Genomic DNA, 17,220 nt, shown 5'->3' with positions numbered 1-17,220 from the left:
ATATATAAATGTATAATGTTATGAGATTTAAGCTATTTAGTCTAAACATTTATGTTTTTGTATTATGATTTGTCTACATTCTAGAATGAAAGAGGCAAAATTTATATTTATTTCCCAATTTTTTATGGTGGTTGCAAGATCGGTCAAATCTACTGAACCTGTACAGATCAATCATAGGTTACCCTCTCCTCTTTCCTTGGGTACCACAAACAGCCTGGAATAAAACTCCAAAGAAGGGTGAACAACTCATTCAATGGCATTCTGAGAAAGAAGATCCTGTACTGCCTCGGACAGACGCTAACGTGTGTTAGGATTCCAAGGCAATGGAAAGGAAATGAGTTTCTGAGATAATGGGGGAAAGGGAGAGGAAGTTGATGACAAATCTCTCGGATAAAATCTGAAGAACCCACAGATCCTTGGTGAACTCCCGCCATAGAGGAACAAACTTGGATACACGAGTCACCACAGGACCAGAACCCACAGGGTAGTCACTGATACTGTTGGCAACGTGACACTCTGTGTTGAATAAAACAATGAGAGGAAACTTTCCTGGAGGAAGGAACAGGTAAAGGCTGAGAAGGATTAGGATGGGAAATGGAAACAGGATGGTAGAGGCTCAGAGCAAGATAAACGATCAACCAACGAGGAAAGAGTCAATTGTTATCTCACTGATTCCACTCTGGATTCCAAAGTTGCCAGAAGATCTCCAAATACTGACCTAGGGAGAAAAGGGGCCAAGCGTAAGTCCCTAAGATAAGTAGGTGGTAAACGAGCTTGGGACAATACCACATCTCTCCTCTAAAGATCCCAACAACAGAGGAGCTACATGTGCAAAAAACATCCCCCAAAATACCCTCCAGATCTCAGTGGATCACCTCGGAGAGGAGGTGGATGGTGAACAAGCACCATAGGATAGGCATGAGAGTAAGATGAAAGCGAGAAAATTACCCATGGGATAAACTGTAACTTGGTAGAAATATAAATTATTTCCATTTTGGAATAAGTTACAAATTAGTGCTATTGGATAATAAATAGTAAACTCAATAAGAGTAAATTGATACAAAGATAAAAAAAACTTCAAGAGATCACAAACTAAGCATCCCAACATGAGCACTGGCAAACAAGAAGTGATAGTTAGGTAGAATAGTATAGAGGGAGTCACATGGGTGTGGGCACTTCTATTAGTGGAGGTTTGTCACATGATAATTTGCATGTGAGAATCAGTTAAAACGTGTGAATTGAGAGGTGTGTGAGAGAATGAACAGCTTGTGGCGTGTGAAAATATTTGTTGCAAATAGAGGGCAGCACTGAATGAGAAGGTAAGGTACCTTGTTGGAAAGTACGTTTCAGTTCAATTAACATGTAATTTTGTAATTTGACATGTTACAGTTTCAACAGTTTTATTTTCCCCATTATTAACATAATGCATGTAAACTTTATTATCCTCTCTTGTGATCTATATATCATGTAAAAGTTTTTATCACCACATGTGAGATGGCAGCTTGCACTCTTTTATTCCCATACTTAAGATGCCATGTTGTATATGTTTTTATTCCCATTCTTTAGGTAGCATGTTGTACGTTTTTATTTACATACTTAAGGTTACATGATTTTATTCCCATACTTAATTGTACAGTTAATTTTTATCCATTATGAGAACATATGGCATATCATTTGTTTATTCTTATCCACAATGAAAAACATGGAGTAGTTTGTTTCTTGTGATGAGAACACATGTTGTAAATTATCTTTAATATTATTTGTATGATTTGGCTAAAAATCATTTTGATATAATGTAATTGTGACCTCCAGTCAGGCCACAATAACTGTGTTCTTTAGCCTGAAGACTTGAAATTCTGTGCAAGCATATTGAAGTAAACACATATACACATACGTGCATGTTTAAGAAATTACTTGCATGTGATTTTCATTATTTAATTTAAAATAGTAAACACTTTGTAGTCTATAAATATTCACATTTGAATGTTACATATCCATACTACTGATAATATGTAACACATGTTGATTATGAAGGTTTCTTTTTTTGCTATATCACAATTAAATTATAAACCATTTGATACGTTTACCACCGAAAGAGTAATGTATATTTATTTTAAAACCAAAACAACTAGCAATAGTCACAATATTTTAATGAATCATATCAACTTAATTATTATTATTATTTTTTACAATAAAGCTTGGTGGCAGGTTTGAGAACTAACTATTGAAAGAAAAGGAGACTTTTATAGTAAGGTCTTCTTCAAGTTACTGTAGGTATTTGCGTAATGTCTTATAAAGGTAAGTGTGGCCATGAGATAAAGCTCGGACCATGTGGGTTGAGCAGGTGAGGTGATTAGCAGGTGTTTTTAATGGGACTATGATATTGTTCTAGTATCTGTAGTGTGTTAAGGGTGGTTGTACACAGGTTACTGTTGTGCAAACCACTGTCTCCATTGAGTTCAAGCTGGTGCAGTTTGATGTAGATAGCTTCTTTGATTTATTTTTTTCTTTCCAGCAGCAAGCTTTGTCTAAAATTGTATGTTGAACCCAGTTTATATGTCCTGTTTTGCAGTTATGTTAAGCCAAGGCTGATTTATCTGGACATGTTTATCTAGTCTCTTTTTCTTTCAACAGGCAGTTGCAGTCCATTAAAATTCTCAAACCTACTATTTCTACTCTGCTTAAAGTTCCACTGAAAAACAAACTTAACAGCAGCTTTACAGCCATCATTTTGTATTTTATACTTTTTATATTTTGTTTCTTTAGGTTTAGTTAACCATTTAAAAATCTACTGCCATTAATCTTCAAGACTCACTGAATTGCTGTAAAAGTTATTTTCTTTTATTTACTATATAAAATGCAGAATGAACTACACTGCTACATAAAAACTATTTTTGTTTTAGATTCTATTTACAATAACTTTTAACAACGATGGTTACTTTATTAGACAAATATTCTCACTTTAAAATACAAGAGAAAGGTTTTATGAACTAAAGTTAAACCAATAATCTGGAAGGAAGTTTTAAACTTACTGCTGACGTAAATAGAAGACTGTGGTAGTTTACTTGTAACTGGCTGACCAATTAAAGCTTGACTAGCTGCTCCAACCAGCAAGTTACGTTGAAAGTCACTTACAGAAGTCACCTGTAATGTTTGGGATATTGTGATCAATCTGGAAAACATGCAAAACTTATTATGTATTTTAGTTTAGTCTTTTGTTCTCCAAATAAAATCTACCACTAATGATAATAACATCAATAAGAAGAGCACAAATGAGTGCAAATAAAGAAAGTTCACACATAGCTGTTGTCTCCCTCATATAAACAAAGTTTACACATAGCTGTTGTCTTCCTCGTATAAACACAAAAACCTAATTTTTTTAGCATTCTCTGTCAGCCTAGCTACACTGTTCAGAGCTGACATACCTTTCTGTTAGCATTCTTTATCAGCCTCGCTGCACTGATCAAGCTGATGTGCCTTTTTTTAGCATCCTCTGTCAGCCTAGCTGCACTGATCACAGCTGACATACCTTTTGTGTTAGCATTCTCTATCAGCCTAGCTGCACTGATCAAGCTGATGTGCCTTTTTTTAGCATTTTCTGTCAGCCTAGCTGCACTGATCACAGCTGATGTACCTCAAAAATGCAGTTCTTAGCTGGTTAATTTGACTAGAATTTAGGAAAATATTCATAATTTTTCAATCTATATCACTTCAAAGTGAATAAAACCCAACTACTAAATTCAGCTGAAATACAAGATGGTCTCATATGCTTTTACAAATGCAAATGTTGTGCAAACAAATAACACTTATATCAAGATCAATAGTTATAATTAAAGATTCCTGAGAGACAAATAAAACCTTTGATTATTTATCCCATCACACATATCTACAAATAAAAAACTGATAGAAATTACTACCTTTTGATATTAGATACAAAAAATATTTTACCGTTGCTAAGGGAACAGATGGTAGAATAAAAGCTTGTCGAGTAGCTGTAGTTGAACCAGATCCTGTTGTGATTACTGCAATAGTTGGTACTGTACTTACAGTGGTCACATTCATAACTTTTTGTGGCTGGATTTGGTTTCCAACCAAAAACTTGCTAACACCTAAACAGATATTTTTTTGAAGTTATGAAATATATATGACAAAAAGATTAAGTCATATTTCTTCTAAAGTGCTTTAGGAAGTACAGAAAAATTACCCTAAGTGAAAACAAAACAAAATAAAAGGTAAATAATATTTTTGGAAATATGCAAAACAGGTTAATTGATTAGCTGATTTATCCTAAGAAAGCCTATATCATTTGAAGCCTATCTATTATATAAGCTTAACTGAGAAGATAAAATTATTTAAATGTGAGAAAAATGTTTGAAGCCATTTTGACTCATAAGGTGCAAGAAAAGATTATTAAAGAAATACGAGAATTCTCAGAAGAGGATAGATCAGTTATATCACCATGCATTACACAGCTTGAGTTCGCAGAAATACACTAACTGGCTACTTTATTAAGACCTATACCTAATAACATAGTGCTGAATAACAGTCATGACATGGTGTGTCACAGGATTCACAAGGTGCTGAAAGGTCTCTATAGAGATTTTTTTCTTATTCAGTCATTGATACTGTATGCAATTCATGAAGCAAGGTAGGCTAAAGATTGTGATGGTAAATGTGTCTTTTTCAAGTTCGTCCCACAGATGTTCAATTGAATTGAGATCCACGGACTGTGGTTGCCATGGGAGATGCCTGAAGTCTCTGTCTTGTTCCTCAAACCATGCATGTGTAATTTCAGCATAGTGAATAGTAACTGTCCCCATCACATAAAGCACCACTAGATATACACTTGATCTGAAATTATGCTGAAATAACCTGTGGATTTCATTGTCTTCTAAAGGGATCCAGGGTATACCAGAAAAGTTAATATTTTCCTTCAATAAAAATTTATTTCCAATAGATACTTACCTCCTCTTACATAACAGCTTTCCTTGATTTGTGATGCTCTCTATCTGTGCAATTTTCACTCGCCACTAACCTTGAGGCTTTCACCTAACACCATGTGTTTATACTTGGTATAGCTGTGTTGTAGCATTCACAGAAGGATGCAACAACCCTCCACCAATAGGAGTGCAACATACCATCCTAGCATAGCTCACTCCCTCTATACTGTAGAGCACAATCCTTATTTTGAGATTAGGCAAAAAAAAGATGCACCGGAAGTGGGAAGGATGGGTAGGAAAAGAGATAAGTGTTTATCGTAAATATATTTTCAGTGTAGGAAAATGTTAACCTCCAATACAATACCTTACCTCCTCTCACATAATAGCTAAAATCCCACACTGACAAGGTGGAAGGACTGGCACAAAAGTTACCTAGATGAGTACTCTTCAGAAAGTGCTCGAAGAGAACCTATGGAGTGAGATACCCTAATGTATAGGGTCACACTCATGGGTAACTGCACTCCAGACATACTCTTTGCCTGTTGTAAAGATAATGTGTTGAAAAATTGGGCAGAAAAGATGCCAATCCAATCAGTAATGGGATGTGCCAGATTGTGTAGAGTGGCTAGGACATGTCAGACCATAATCAATGAGCTAACTTCAGTTCAAAACCAGGTGGCATCAGGTATTTTTTTGTCCAGTCTGTGGTAGGAGGAGGATCCCAATGTCTTTACCTCAAGCTCAGGAAGCAAAAAAGAAAAGCAGATCCAGTACACAACCAACACCAGGCCACCCAGGAACCCAATATCTGGGCAATGGTAGGAAGAGAGAATGCAAATGTGGTGGGTCAATTCCAGCCCAAAACCAGGCAGTGTCGGGAATTATTCATGCAGTCTACGGTAGAGGGAGGGTCACTACCAACCACATGTGTGAGGGCTTATGTTGGCTGGTCATGCACCAATCAAACACCAGACCATCCAGGAACTTGTACTAAGGCAGCTGTAGGATGGGGAAAGCCAGTTGGAGGGGTGAACTGCATGTGGTGGATTCCTCCAGTCCAAAACCAGGTGGCATCAGGAATTTGCCTTCCTGTCAATGGTAGGAAGACAGTAGTCACCATCTAAACCGACAAAACACCTCCACCGTATTCTCGACTGAGTGGAAGATGTCCACCACACCAATAGCTAGAAATAAGTGGCAAGTACTCCCGTACTCCTCTGGATAAGTGGGGGAACTACGTGGTAGGGAGTCTGGAGGAACTCAAAACCATAAGACAGTGCTATGGGTGACCATGAAAAGCAGGCCGGTCCAGTTTATTCAACTAGGACCAGAGGGATGGGCAACAATCATGATAGTCCACAAGTTTGTACAGTCTGGTACAGACCTTACTTATGAAGCAAGATACCACAAGAAACCCTCAAGCAGTCTTGTGGAATAAACCATTTCATCAGTGAGCATTATAGACCTGTAAAGTTGTATGGCTCAGACGTACAGGTATGTATACCCAAACAGGCACTATTCGCCATTGACTGGGATCCAGAGATGTAGAAACAGACCACTGTAAAGGTAAGATATATAAAAAGACAACTTACCCATTCAGAACCAATAAAGGGTATATAGAATGGTGACAGGAAGAAGTTGATATCCAGAAGAAGAAGAAGAGACAAACAGAAGATGAAGAAAATGTGCAACAAAAGTAAGTAGGGTAGTTCCCATGTCAGTTGGCACGAAATCCTCCAACAGATTATGGAAGTGAAGAGCCAGAGAGAGAGGAAGGTGTTGTATTTTGTGAGGAAACTTGAAAGAGTCAATGTGAAACTAGATCCAATGAAGCACAGGCTAAATGAATGAGGTGCTGTAGCCATACTTTGAGAGTAATAGGAGAAACATCATGAAGAGATGAGGAATTCCAATGAATAAATAGATGAGAGCATGAACCGTGAAAAGGAGCTAAGTGAGCCAAAAAACAACGAACAACATGGATAGGACAGAAAAACCAAGTTGGAACAGAATGAGAATAATATTGAGAAACAGAAGGAAAAAAACATGGGAAGCAACAATGGCATACACATCAAATCTCCTACGACTACAGGCAAAAAATAAGAAGTAAGACCTAAGTGAAAGATGGTAAAAGGAACAACAGACTAAAGTGTCAAAGATAGGAAGGTAAGGACATGGAGAACAGTATTAAGGTCTAAATTAGGAAGGAGTACATAATGAGGAGGACGCAGGTAGCAAAATTATCAAAAAATTATGGAAAAGTCAGGAGAGGAGAATACATGATGATAATAAGAAAACCTGAAAGAATTAAGTAGAACTGCCCGGTAACCAGTCATGGTCGAAAGCGAGAAACCTCGTTTGAACAGCCAATGAAAAAATTCGGAAAAAGTGGGAGATAGAAGGAAGGAAATTGAAGAAGAACATGACACATGGACCAACTGTGAAAAATGCACCATTGCCATGGATAGACATTGAGGGAGGAAGAATGAACTGAACAAAAAAGAAGGATCAAACCCACATATGAAGTTGGAATGATAACACTGATGGATGGGAAAGAGAGGAGTGATGTTGAAGGAGTAGGGAGGAAAAGAGGAGAAGGTGCAATAGAGGAAACCATGGCTGAGCCAGCCAGTAAGGAGTTATCAGGAGGGCTCAACATGGAGTGTATAATATGAGGGAAATCATGAGGAAGACAACGAGTAGAAGGGTAGACATAGAGAATAAAGTTGGACCAGTCCAAGAGGGATGGGTCCCCAGCTAAAGCTGAGGGATGAGAAACAGGGGATCAGAAAAGGGAGAAGTAGGAAGTTGAGAAGAGTGGCAAAAACATTGAGAAGAAGAGTGTCCAGATGAGAGTACAGCAACTTGAACATCAGAGGAACAAGTGACCAATCCGTAGGTAGTATCTTGATGGGCCTTGAGAAATGATCAACGGCAAGAGGGGCACCTGGAATAGAAGAAGCTATTAGATGTACTGGTATAGAATGGTCACAGAAAAGGAGGTCAATAATGTGGGAACAGGAGGAGTGAGACAGTGTCCCCCTGGTGATTGATAGAGGAGATAACTTTAGAGTTGACTGTATAGAATATCATCAACAGATGTCTTCAAACCATCCTAAAAAAATCAAATATTCGATGTACTACCAAAAGTTCTAAGAGATGGGTTTGAAGGGATGATATGTCATAGTACCAAAAATCTGAATTAATGCGAAAGTCGAGACATCCCCCATCTCATCAAGGAAGTATCTAGAAATTGAAGGGGGACCTGGATGAGAGAAAGAGCAATACCCACTATGGGAGTAGGTTTATCAAGTCACCAGGTGAAGTCTTTAATTAAGGAAGGAGATTGTCTGAGGTCAAAGAATCCCAATCAAGGGTCCAGAGAATGTGCAGTCCATTGTAGATGTTGCAAATGAGCATGACCCATGGGGATACAGGATTCCATGAAAGCCCAAGTCCCAAAAGAGAGAGAACCTACTGCATAGTGAGGGAAAGAGAAGATATGGCACAGGAATATAATCGCTCCATGTCTCTCAAAAGAAGAGTAGGAGGTTTGGCCTTGCGGACATATGATCGAAAAAACACTCAAATTAATGAGAAGTGAAGTGTGTGTGAGATGAGACACCTTCAAGATGAATCAACCAACCCAAGATATACCACCTCCCAAAAGAGGAGAAGAGGGTGGCTGTAGGAGGCTTGTAGGGACAGAGCCAAATGAGAAAAGAAGCATCCACGATGTCCATCTCAGTCATCCCAAGACTTGGGATGAAAGACCACTGTAGGGTGAGAGATTCCCCATTGGAAAGCGAGTGAAGATGAGAAACTGAATGAGACAGGAATGTTGTAAGACTTGACACCTATCTACAGATTCTCTGGGAACCATGAAAGGATGGTTAGAAAAACCTGGAATAAGATGAGAAACCAATCCAATAGCGATCATAGTAATTAGGACCAACATTGGCAAGAAACAAGATCTCTTGGAGGATGTAAAATAATAGGAACAGGAGACACTGGAGGAGGAAGAGAAAAACCGAAGGTTAAGGCTCTAGTAGAAATCTCAGTACTCAACAATTAACTGCAAATGGAGGGCAAAGGTCCTTAAATCCAACGAAAAAATGAAATCTCAGGCTGCATGAAAGACTTCACCTCTCATTGCACAAAAGCCATCACCTCTCCCAACAGATAAAGACAAATGCAACACCAACATAGTTTGGTAAGCTAGCATGTTGTTTCACACCAGACAAAGTGGAATTTAATGACATTTAATATTTATGAAATAATGTTTTTGTAGATACTTCCACTGAAAAAATGCCTAAATCTGAAAAGTTCACAAGGCAAAAAAAAAAAACAACAACAAAAAAAACATCAATATACACAAGTACCAAATCGAGAGGTGATGATTGTGGTCTGCAGTATAGAGGGAGACAGCTACTATAGGAGAGTGTGTCACACTCCTATTGCATGCTACAACATAGCTATACCATATATAAACATAGTGGTGAGCGAAAATTGTGCAACATAAAGCAGCACAAATTGAGGAAAGCTGTTACGTGAGAAGAGGTAAGGTATCGTACTGGAAATATGTCCCACACCATAACTCCACCACCAGGGGCCTGAATAGATGGAACAACACAAGAAGGGTCAAGTGATTCATGTGGCTTTCTGCAAATCTGTCTCATTCCACCTGTGCAAAAAAAAAGAGTAAAGCATGACATGTTGGACTATATCACTTATTTTGCCAGTCCTCATTAGTCAAATATCTACCTTCCTTACACAACAAGGCATTTTTTCTCATTAGCAACTGAGATCAGTGACTTACACAATAGTCTCCTACTACTATAGTCCATTCTTTGCTAGGTATGACTGTAGATTAGTGTAGATCAACCTGCTCTGAATGTCTCTGTCAGTTGGTCTACCATTTGATGACTGTTGTACTTTCCTATCTTGTCTAACTGCCTTTCTTCTTTTTCTGTCACTTCATGTTTGGAGTCACAATTCTCCTCCCTACTGGCAGACATTTTATTTACTCTTTGTCATTGCTGATAAATTGAATGACCAACATCTTGGAGCAACCTATCAGTGAAACCATCTTGACCACCATGGCACCTGCTCTACATACACCCACCATCATGCCTCTTTTTGAACACTGCAATATCTTTAGCTTTCAATGATCGCCTGATAAATCATGTGATCAACTTAATTTGCATCTATGGCTCAGGTCCTAAGAAAGTGGCTAGTCAATGTGTATGTTTGAGACAAATCGGTGTAACAGTTTTCATTAAGAAGCTGAAGGACATTATATAACCACTGCAGGATTTAAAAAATACACCACCAGCAAAAACAAAATCAACAAAGGGAATCCATATGTGAAATATTGCAACATCAATAAAATAAGTTTCTTGTTCTCAAACCTGAGCTTAACAGCTTTGTTAGGTAAGAACTGTTCGATCCTGAGTTGGGTATGGTTTCTGATGAAATGGAACCTCCACAGTTTAATTTGGCACTACTATTCCTGAGGAGAAGATCAGGGTTAGCTTTTGTGGTAAGGGATGCTGATGATGAAAGTAAATTTTGAGAGACTGTATGACGTGTACTGCTAATGGTACCTGGTATAAAAACTCCAATATTATTTGTGGAAATTTTTTTTTCAGCTGTGGCTGGATTACTAACGGTGACAGGTGTTGAAGGGAGAAACTTGGAAAGCACTCGAGTATATGACTGAAAAAAAAACAAAAACAAATCAAATGCATATTTAAAAATAAATCATGTCTACTATTTTCAATAAACAGAAGGAATTAGTTTAATTAAAAACATATTTGATAGAACTCTGAAAAGATCCAAACAATGGTGCACAATTATTTAAAAAAGTACTAATACCATGAAAAGGTACAACCTGTGTTTCTACTGAATTGATAAAAATAATTTCTAAAGAAATGTATTTTTAACTCTAAAGTTAAGAATATTTTTCAATAAAAAGAGAAAGAAACACATTTTAACAATTGATGTTAAAAGAAAAGCATTACTTATTTAACATTGTTACATATACACATTAAACAAAAAATTAATTATATCGAGTTTGTCTGTTTCTAAGCCCAAGGCTACATAATGGGCTATCTGTGCTGCGCCCACTGTATCTTTTAGCATTATAAACCTTCTGAACTAACACTTGGCCAACAGGGGACACATCATTGAAAATTAAGTAACATTTAGTGTCATTCAAAATTATAAAATATTTTAAAAAATTAGACCAAGTTTCACAAAGGTAGTAAATTTGTAAAATGAATTACCTATAAAAAAAAAGTCACTTACATTCTTGCTACTTGAAATCACAATAAATGAGATTTAAAAATCAAGGAAAAAATTCTTATCTCAGCATTTATTATAAATTAACTTCCTCTTCATCTTTTTTCTTAACATGTTAAGGCAATAAAATCACCTTGCAGTTAACTCACTTATTTCAATAAGAACCTACAAGATAAACTTTGCTAAAAACAACTTACATGAAGTTTATCTCCAATTTTTCTATAACTTTATATTCAGAAATGCATAAGCTTCATCATGGCAATACATTATTTTTCATAACATAAAGAAAATATAGCTCTAAAGCAGTTATATACATTTTATTTCTTTATGTGAAATTCTCAGATTTTTACAAAGGGCTTTGAAAAAATTTAATAATTGTTTTATTTTTTAAATTAACATAAAACTAGCTGAAAATTACAAAAGTTGCTGGGGGACAACAAACAACTAAATGAAACTTTTACAAAATACTAAACATTAAAATTAGCAAAAGGTAAGATTTTTCTTGTTCTTAATTTTGTCTTTAAATACTCGAAGATATACAAACTAAGAGACATTTATGTTTTATTTTTTAAGTTTTATTAACCCATTCACTCCAACTGTGACATTGGCTTTAATGAATTAATGGCTTTTCATAATGGTTTAACACAGCTGAAAAATTATAAATATATCACTTATACTTTTGAATGTTTATTTATACAGCATAAAATATCATGATACAACTTAATACAAAATGTTAGGCATAAACTATGTTCATTCTGTTTAAGTAAACTGCTGGACAATAGGATATCTAAATTGTGACGACAACAGGGACCAAACCTAAATTTTAGTACAAGCCCTCAAGGTTACTGTTGAGCCACTGAGTGGGAAAATGTTTTGTACATTTAAATTATTAATTGATAAAAAGTTATTAACTCTTAAATTTAAAAAATGATTCTAAAATCCATTCATAATTTCATAATAAAATGGTCTGACACTTATCAGTGACTAAGACTTTATTTAAAAGGTATGTTAGAAACATGTGCAATACAGAGAAATTTAGTTTTTGCTCAAATTAAAGATCTTTTTTGTAGTTCAGCAAAAAGCTATACAATGGGCTATCTGTGCTGTGCCCACCACAGGTTTGAAACCTTTTTTTTAGCATTTTAGTCCACAGACTTAATGTTGTGCCTTTGAGGGCTTAAATGAAAGAAACACTATACATGTATGCATACTAAGATATTATGAAAGATCAAGTTCTTGCTAAAATTACACACAAACACACACATATATAAAGAGAACACATCTCTGGCTAGTAGCCAAGATTAGATAAGTGAAGATAAATATCCAAACACCATGAATCATGCATGTATTCAGGAAATTTCCAGATGATCCCTAATATATATTAATGTAAGAAACGGTATCATACTAACAGTCCTATACATGTAGTTACAAGAATAGCAATACAGTAACAATAACACTGATAATACAATACAGGTATTTAAAAATAACAATATAAGAGCAACAATATCAAATTAACAATAACAATCTTAGATATGCAGTTACAATGAAAATTATTAGATAATTCTATACTGATAGTTAAAAATAACAATATTAGAGAAACAATACAACAAAACAGTCTTATACCTGTAGTTACAAGAAACAAACACTGAGCAACATTACCATATTACCAATCCTAACAGTATCAGTGCAACAATAACTGCGTTACAACAAATCACTGACTATATTTAGCTATATACTGAATATAATTCTGTGATGATGTCATCAGTTCATATCAATGGGCAAGTCCGTCGCTTGCTCTGTTCAAAAACAACAAATTGCAGAATGTCTTGAAAATGTGAGGGTAAACATTTTTTTCATCACCAAAGTAAAGTTTTCATATTTCAGAGATATTGTAAGATAAAAAATTGATGATACCAAGACCAGTGTATCATGTAATTAACTCTATCAACACGGGTCAAAGGCCATGTCACTGCATTTGTTGACTTGCATTCCAAATTTTATTGAATTACTATTTTATGAATTTATGTCAATAAGTTTAGTATCAAATTGTAGATTATAATTCAAATTTTAGTATTATACATTAGTTTATGTCTTAATTTAAAAGTAAATATTTAAAAAAAACACCTAAATATCAAATTTTGTGTGTCATGTGGAATGTTTAATGCAGCATTGGTTCAAGCTAGATATTTGTGATGTCTAAAAACAAAGTTTATAGTTTCTTACGAATTAGAAACTCAAATTACCGATATTGACAAGCTAGAATATAAAATAAAAACCTCCTATCTTTTCTGTTTTCTGAGATATTGCTACATTTACTGAATAAAACACAGTGGCCCTGCCCACCTCTTTCCATCTTTGGAAACACTTACGTACACCTACTTTTGTTTGTGACATGTGAATAATCAATCGAAAGCTCAGAATATCCCCCTAGTGGCTTTCTCAGCCTCGCCGAAATATTCAGGCATCAAACTTGTTCTTTTGATGCTGGATTCCAAGTGTTAAAGTAAGACTTTAGTGAGCTCAAAATTAAATATTTTTTAGACCCAAATACATCTTAGTTACTAAGCTTAATAAATTATAGTGGAATTCTATGGTATTGATATAGTATTTTATGATTTTTGGTTATTTCAAATGTATATATAAAACCTACAAAAATTTTTTCATTTTACATCCTCCAAATGCGAAATTTGCTGCTAGCATCTATGGCTAGCAGCAAATTAGTAGAAAGTTCATAACTAGAAGAAATAATTATTTTCTATACTTCTTTATTTACTGTTCTATGTTTTAAGAAAAATAAGTTTAAGAACTTAATTGTTAATAATAATAATGTATATACATATATAAATGTATTATGACTGCATTTTACAAAATATTAGTCCAGTAAAACACACCCAAGACAGGTCACTTTGTAAAGGCCAGTTTTATATTCTCGGATACAATAACATGAGCGCATGTGTGCCTCATCATTACAGCTTCTGTACTGTTAGCCAGGCATGGCTGGAAGGTCAATATAATAAATATATATATAAATGTATAATGTTATGAGATTTAAGCTATTTAGACTAAACATTTGTGTTATAACTTGTAGTCATTCTAGAATGAAAAAAGCATAATTTATATTTATTTCCTAATCTTTTATGGTAGTTACAATGTCCATCAAATTGACATAGTCCGTATAGAGTTAGGGTAGAGAAAATAACAGATAAAATATAAAGTTTTACTGAAAACAAATGTTTGAAAGGTATTTAGGAGGTTTTAGAGACTACACAAATGATATTTGAGATTTATGGGATGAAGAATAGTTTTTTTAATCATAACATGAAAATCACTTCGCACTCGGACTAGTAACGAAACAGACTCAATATATTAAAAAACAAATCTTTAGTTAAATACTTTGTTAAAAAATCTGATTTTTTGTGTACAAAACACTTGTAATATTTACTCAAAGTCTACCAAATTTTGTGAAGATACTCATACTGCATTAAAAGTTATAGTATAAATACTTAACATGTGCAAATGTGAATACGAACTAGTGTATTTTATACCTAACCTGTCGCGAAAGGGTTAATAGCCATGTTTAAGATCTATAAAAAAATTTAACTTGAAAGATACAGATACTTATACTATGTAGCCATAGTTGGTGCAAAGCAACTCGGAGCAGTGTGGATCAAGTTGATCAAGGAATCTAAAGTACCATGAAGGCTCTTTGTAAGTGCTCATCATTGAATATTCTAAGCAAAAACTGGAGTTAATCATACAAGTTCAGAGCAATATAAAAACTGCAGTTAATCATACAAATTCATAGCAATTTGAAGCTAGTGTGTCATTTCTGATTTTTGTTGTTGAGGAATTTGTAAACTGGGTATTTGTATTTTGAAATTACTGTAACTGTACAAATAGTTGATCATTCATTTCATTTGATATAACTGTGTTGCAGCCTGTAAAATATGTTCAGTGTGATGTCAGTGTATACTGTAATTACAATAAAATGTTCATTATTAACAAAAATTTGTTGGGATCAGTTACCAGTTTGCTGTGCTCCATCAAGTGATTCAGCCTACATCTAGGCTGAGGTACAATGGATCACTTTTACTTTTTACATAGATTAATAAAAAAAACCATTATGGCCAGAACTAATAAAAATAACTGATGTAGTGACTTAGCCAACTTAGCTATTTGTCATTTCTAATTGGATAGTTACTGTAGGTGAGAAGAAAAATTCTAATCCAATGTGTTCTGTCTCCTCTACATGTAGGAATATTAGAGTGACAATACCACAGTAACAACATTTCACATGTAGCTATAAAGAAAAACCTTACAGCAACAATACAATACTAACAATCCTCTACAGGTTGTTACACAAAGGCCATCAGAGCAGCAATACCACACAATTCTTTGCATGCAGCTATGCGGAAGAACTTGAAAACAAAAATACCACCCTAACAATCTTCTATATATAGCTAGGAGAAAGAACATCAGAGCAACAATACCACCCTAACAATAATACTCATAGTTATAAAGAAGAGCATTAGTAAATTTCTATCATCAAGTTTAATTTTCAATTGATTAAGAGTAAACTTTTAACACTACTTACAGGTGGTTTTGGCACAGCAAATGGAGTTTTTTGTGTAATCTTTCCTAAGGTTTTTGTTCCAGCTCTTTTCTGTTGTGACTGCCATGTGCCAGCAAAAGAATGTCGCCTCGGTTGTACACAACTTTTATTGGCAGTTGTGGTTCTGATCTCTTGCATTCTCTCTGGACTATATGCATCACTATACAATTTGTCGAGTACTAAGGTGCTAACAGACTGAGAATGCAAGTTGAGCTTTTCTGTTGCTGCAGTCCACTTGTCACTGGACGATTGCATGACTGGTGGTACCAACGTTTGATGGTTTTTCTCAATAGAAGATGGTGAGCTGAATACTGGCATTGTACAAACAGAGCTGTAAGTAGAAGGTGTGAGTTCTAACATTGGTACAGACTGTGTGACAGTTTGGTGGTGGCTATAAGCAGGAGAAAAAAGTCCTAATGTTGGTTGAGACTGAGTAGAATTAAGTTGTTGACTGATATAAAAAGACTCAACAGTAGGAGATAAGTTAGAAAACTGTGTTTGGAGATGTGATTCAAGATTAGAACCATCAGTAGAGCCAAGCATAAGAGATAAATCTGTTCCTGTTCTACCAGCAGTTGAATTACCAATATCAAATGGAGGAGAAGAGACCGATACAGAAGTTTGTTGATTTTGACAAGATGATTCATTATCTTGGACAAAACTGTTTTCCAAAAATTGAAGTTGTGGAGCTATGGAGTCTTGATGCTGCAGTTTTGAAGAAGAAAAAGCACTCTGGCCATTGGGAGGAATATTTGAAACAGTGCTGGCACTCTGGACTTGCAAAGGCACAGTGACAGATGGCACCTAAAAAAAAAAGAGAAAAACATAAAATCCACACTATTAATTTCTATAATAAAGTATCACAAAGTATTGAGTAGAATTAACCAGGTACCATTCTTTATAAAACAATGAAAAAAACATATTCATATTTTATGCTGTATACACACTGCCTTAAACATAAAAAATATGAGTATGGCTATGACAAATAAGGTTTGGTTGGAATACTATTATTATAATACACTCTTCTAATTCTTGAAAATCCCTAAGGGACTACATTAAGAAAGTATTGTTTAAAAATGATACAGTCCTAATATTAATGTCTCTTAACAATTAAATTTGTAATCATTCTTTGCTGGTTTGTAAAAGGCATACACACCATAACAATTGTTGGTGTATAAATTGACTTATATAAATATTGTTCGAACCACTGCTGTGTTTGTTGTATCTCAGCTGGCCTGAAGAGCTCTGTATTAAGCAAAACCATTGTTACGTCTCTGTTCGTTTGTTAATTTCCTGTAGAAATTCTTCCCAAGAAACTTCAGCGATACAAGTCCTTTCTTAAATAAAACTAGTTTATTCTTTCTC

The 17,220-nt window shown here is 35.1% G+C and overlaps 2 protein-coding genes across 2 annotated transcripts in view; both read right to left on the bottom strand.

Moving 5' to 3' along the window:
- The window catches only part of LOC106459336 (protein WBSCR14 homolog), a 55,756-nt gene that overhangs the window by 14,204 nt on the left and 24,332 nt on the right, over window positions 1-17,220 (bottom strand). Inside the window, exons 7-10 of the mRNA XM_013918957.2 lie at window positions 15,838-16,659; window positions 10,547-10,658; window positions 3,426-3,634; window positions 3,033-3,144 (exon numbers count right to left, since the gene is read on the bottom strand). Coding sequence (XP_013774411.2) covers window positions 3,033-3,144; window positions 3,426-3,634; window positions 10,547-10,658; window positions 15,838-16,659 — 1,255 coding nt within the window. The remainder of the gene's footprint in view (window positions 1-3,032; window positions 3,145-3,425; window positions 3,635-10,546; window positions 10,659-15,837; window positions 16,660-17,220) is intronic.
- LOC111085752 overlaps window positions 3,037-17,220 on the bottom strand; it is a 16,509-nt gene continuing 2,325 nt past the window's right edge. The window contains exons 2-5 of the mRNA XM_022385818.1: window positions 15,838-16,659; window positions 10,352-10,658; window positions 3,949-4,109; window positions 3,037-3,172 (exon numbers count right to left, since the gene is read on the bottom strand). Of these exons, the coding sequence (XP_022241526.1) occupies window positions 3,128-3,172; window positions 3,949-4,109; window positions 10,352-10,658; window positions 15,838-16,659 (1,335 nt within the window). The 3' untranslated portion in view covers window positions 3,037-3,127. The remainder of the gene's footprint in view (window positions 3,173-3,948; window positions 4,110-10,351; window positions 10,659-15,837; window positions 16,660-17,220) is intronic.

Source organism: Limulus polyphemus, unplaced genomic scaffold, assembly GCF_000517525.1.
Source record: "Limulus polyphemus unplaced genomic scaffold, Limulus_polyphemus-2.1.2 Scaffold595, whole genome shotgun sequence".
Taxonomy (NCBI): domain Eukaryota; kingdom Metazoa; phylum Arthropoda; class Merostomata; order Xiphosura; family Limulidae; genus Limulus; species Limulus polyphemus.
Note: the sequence above shows the minus strand (reverse complement) of the source record. Positions and strands in the feature narration are given on the sequence as shown.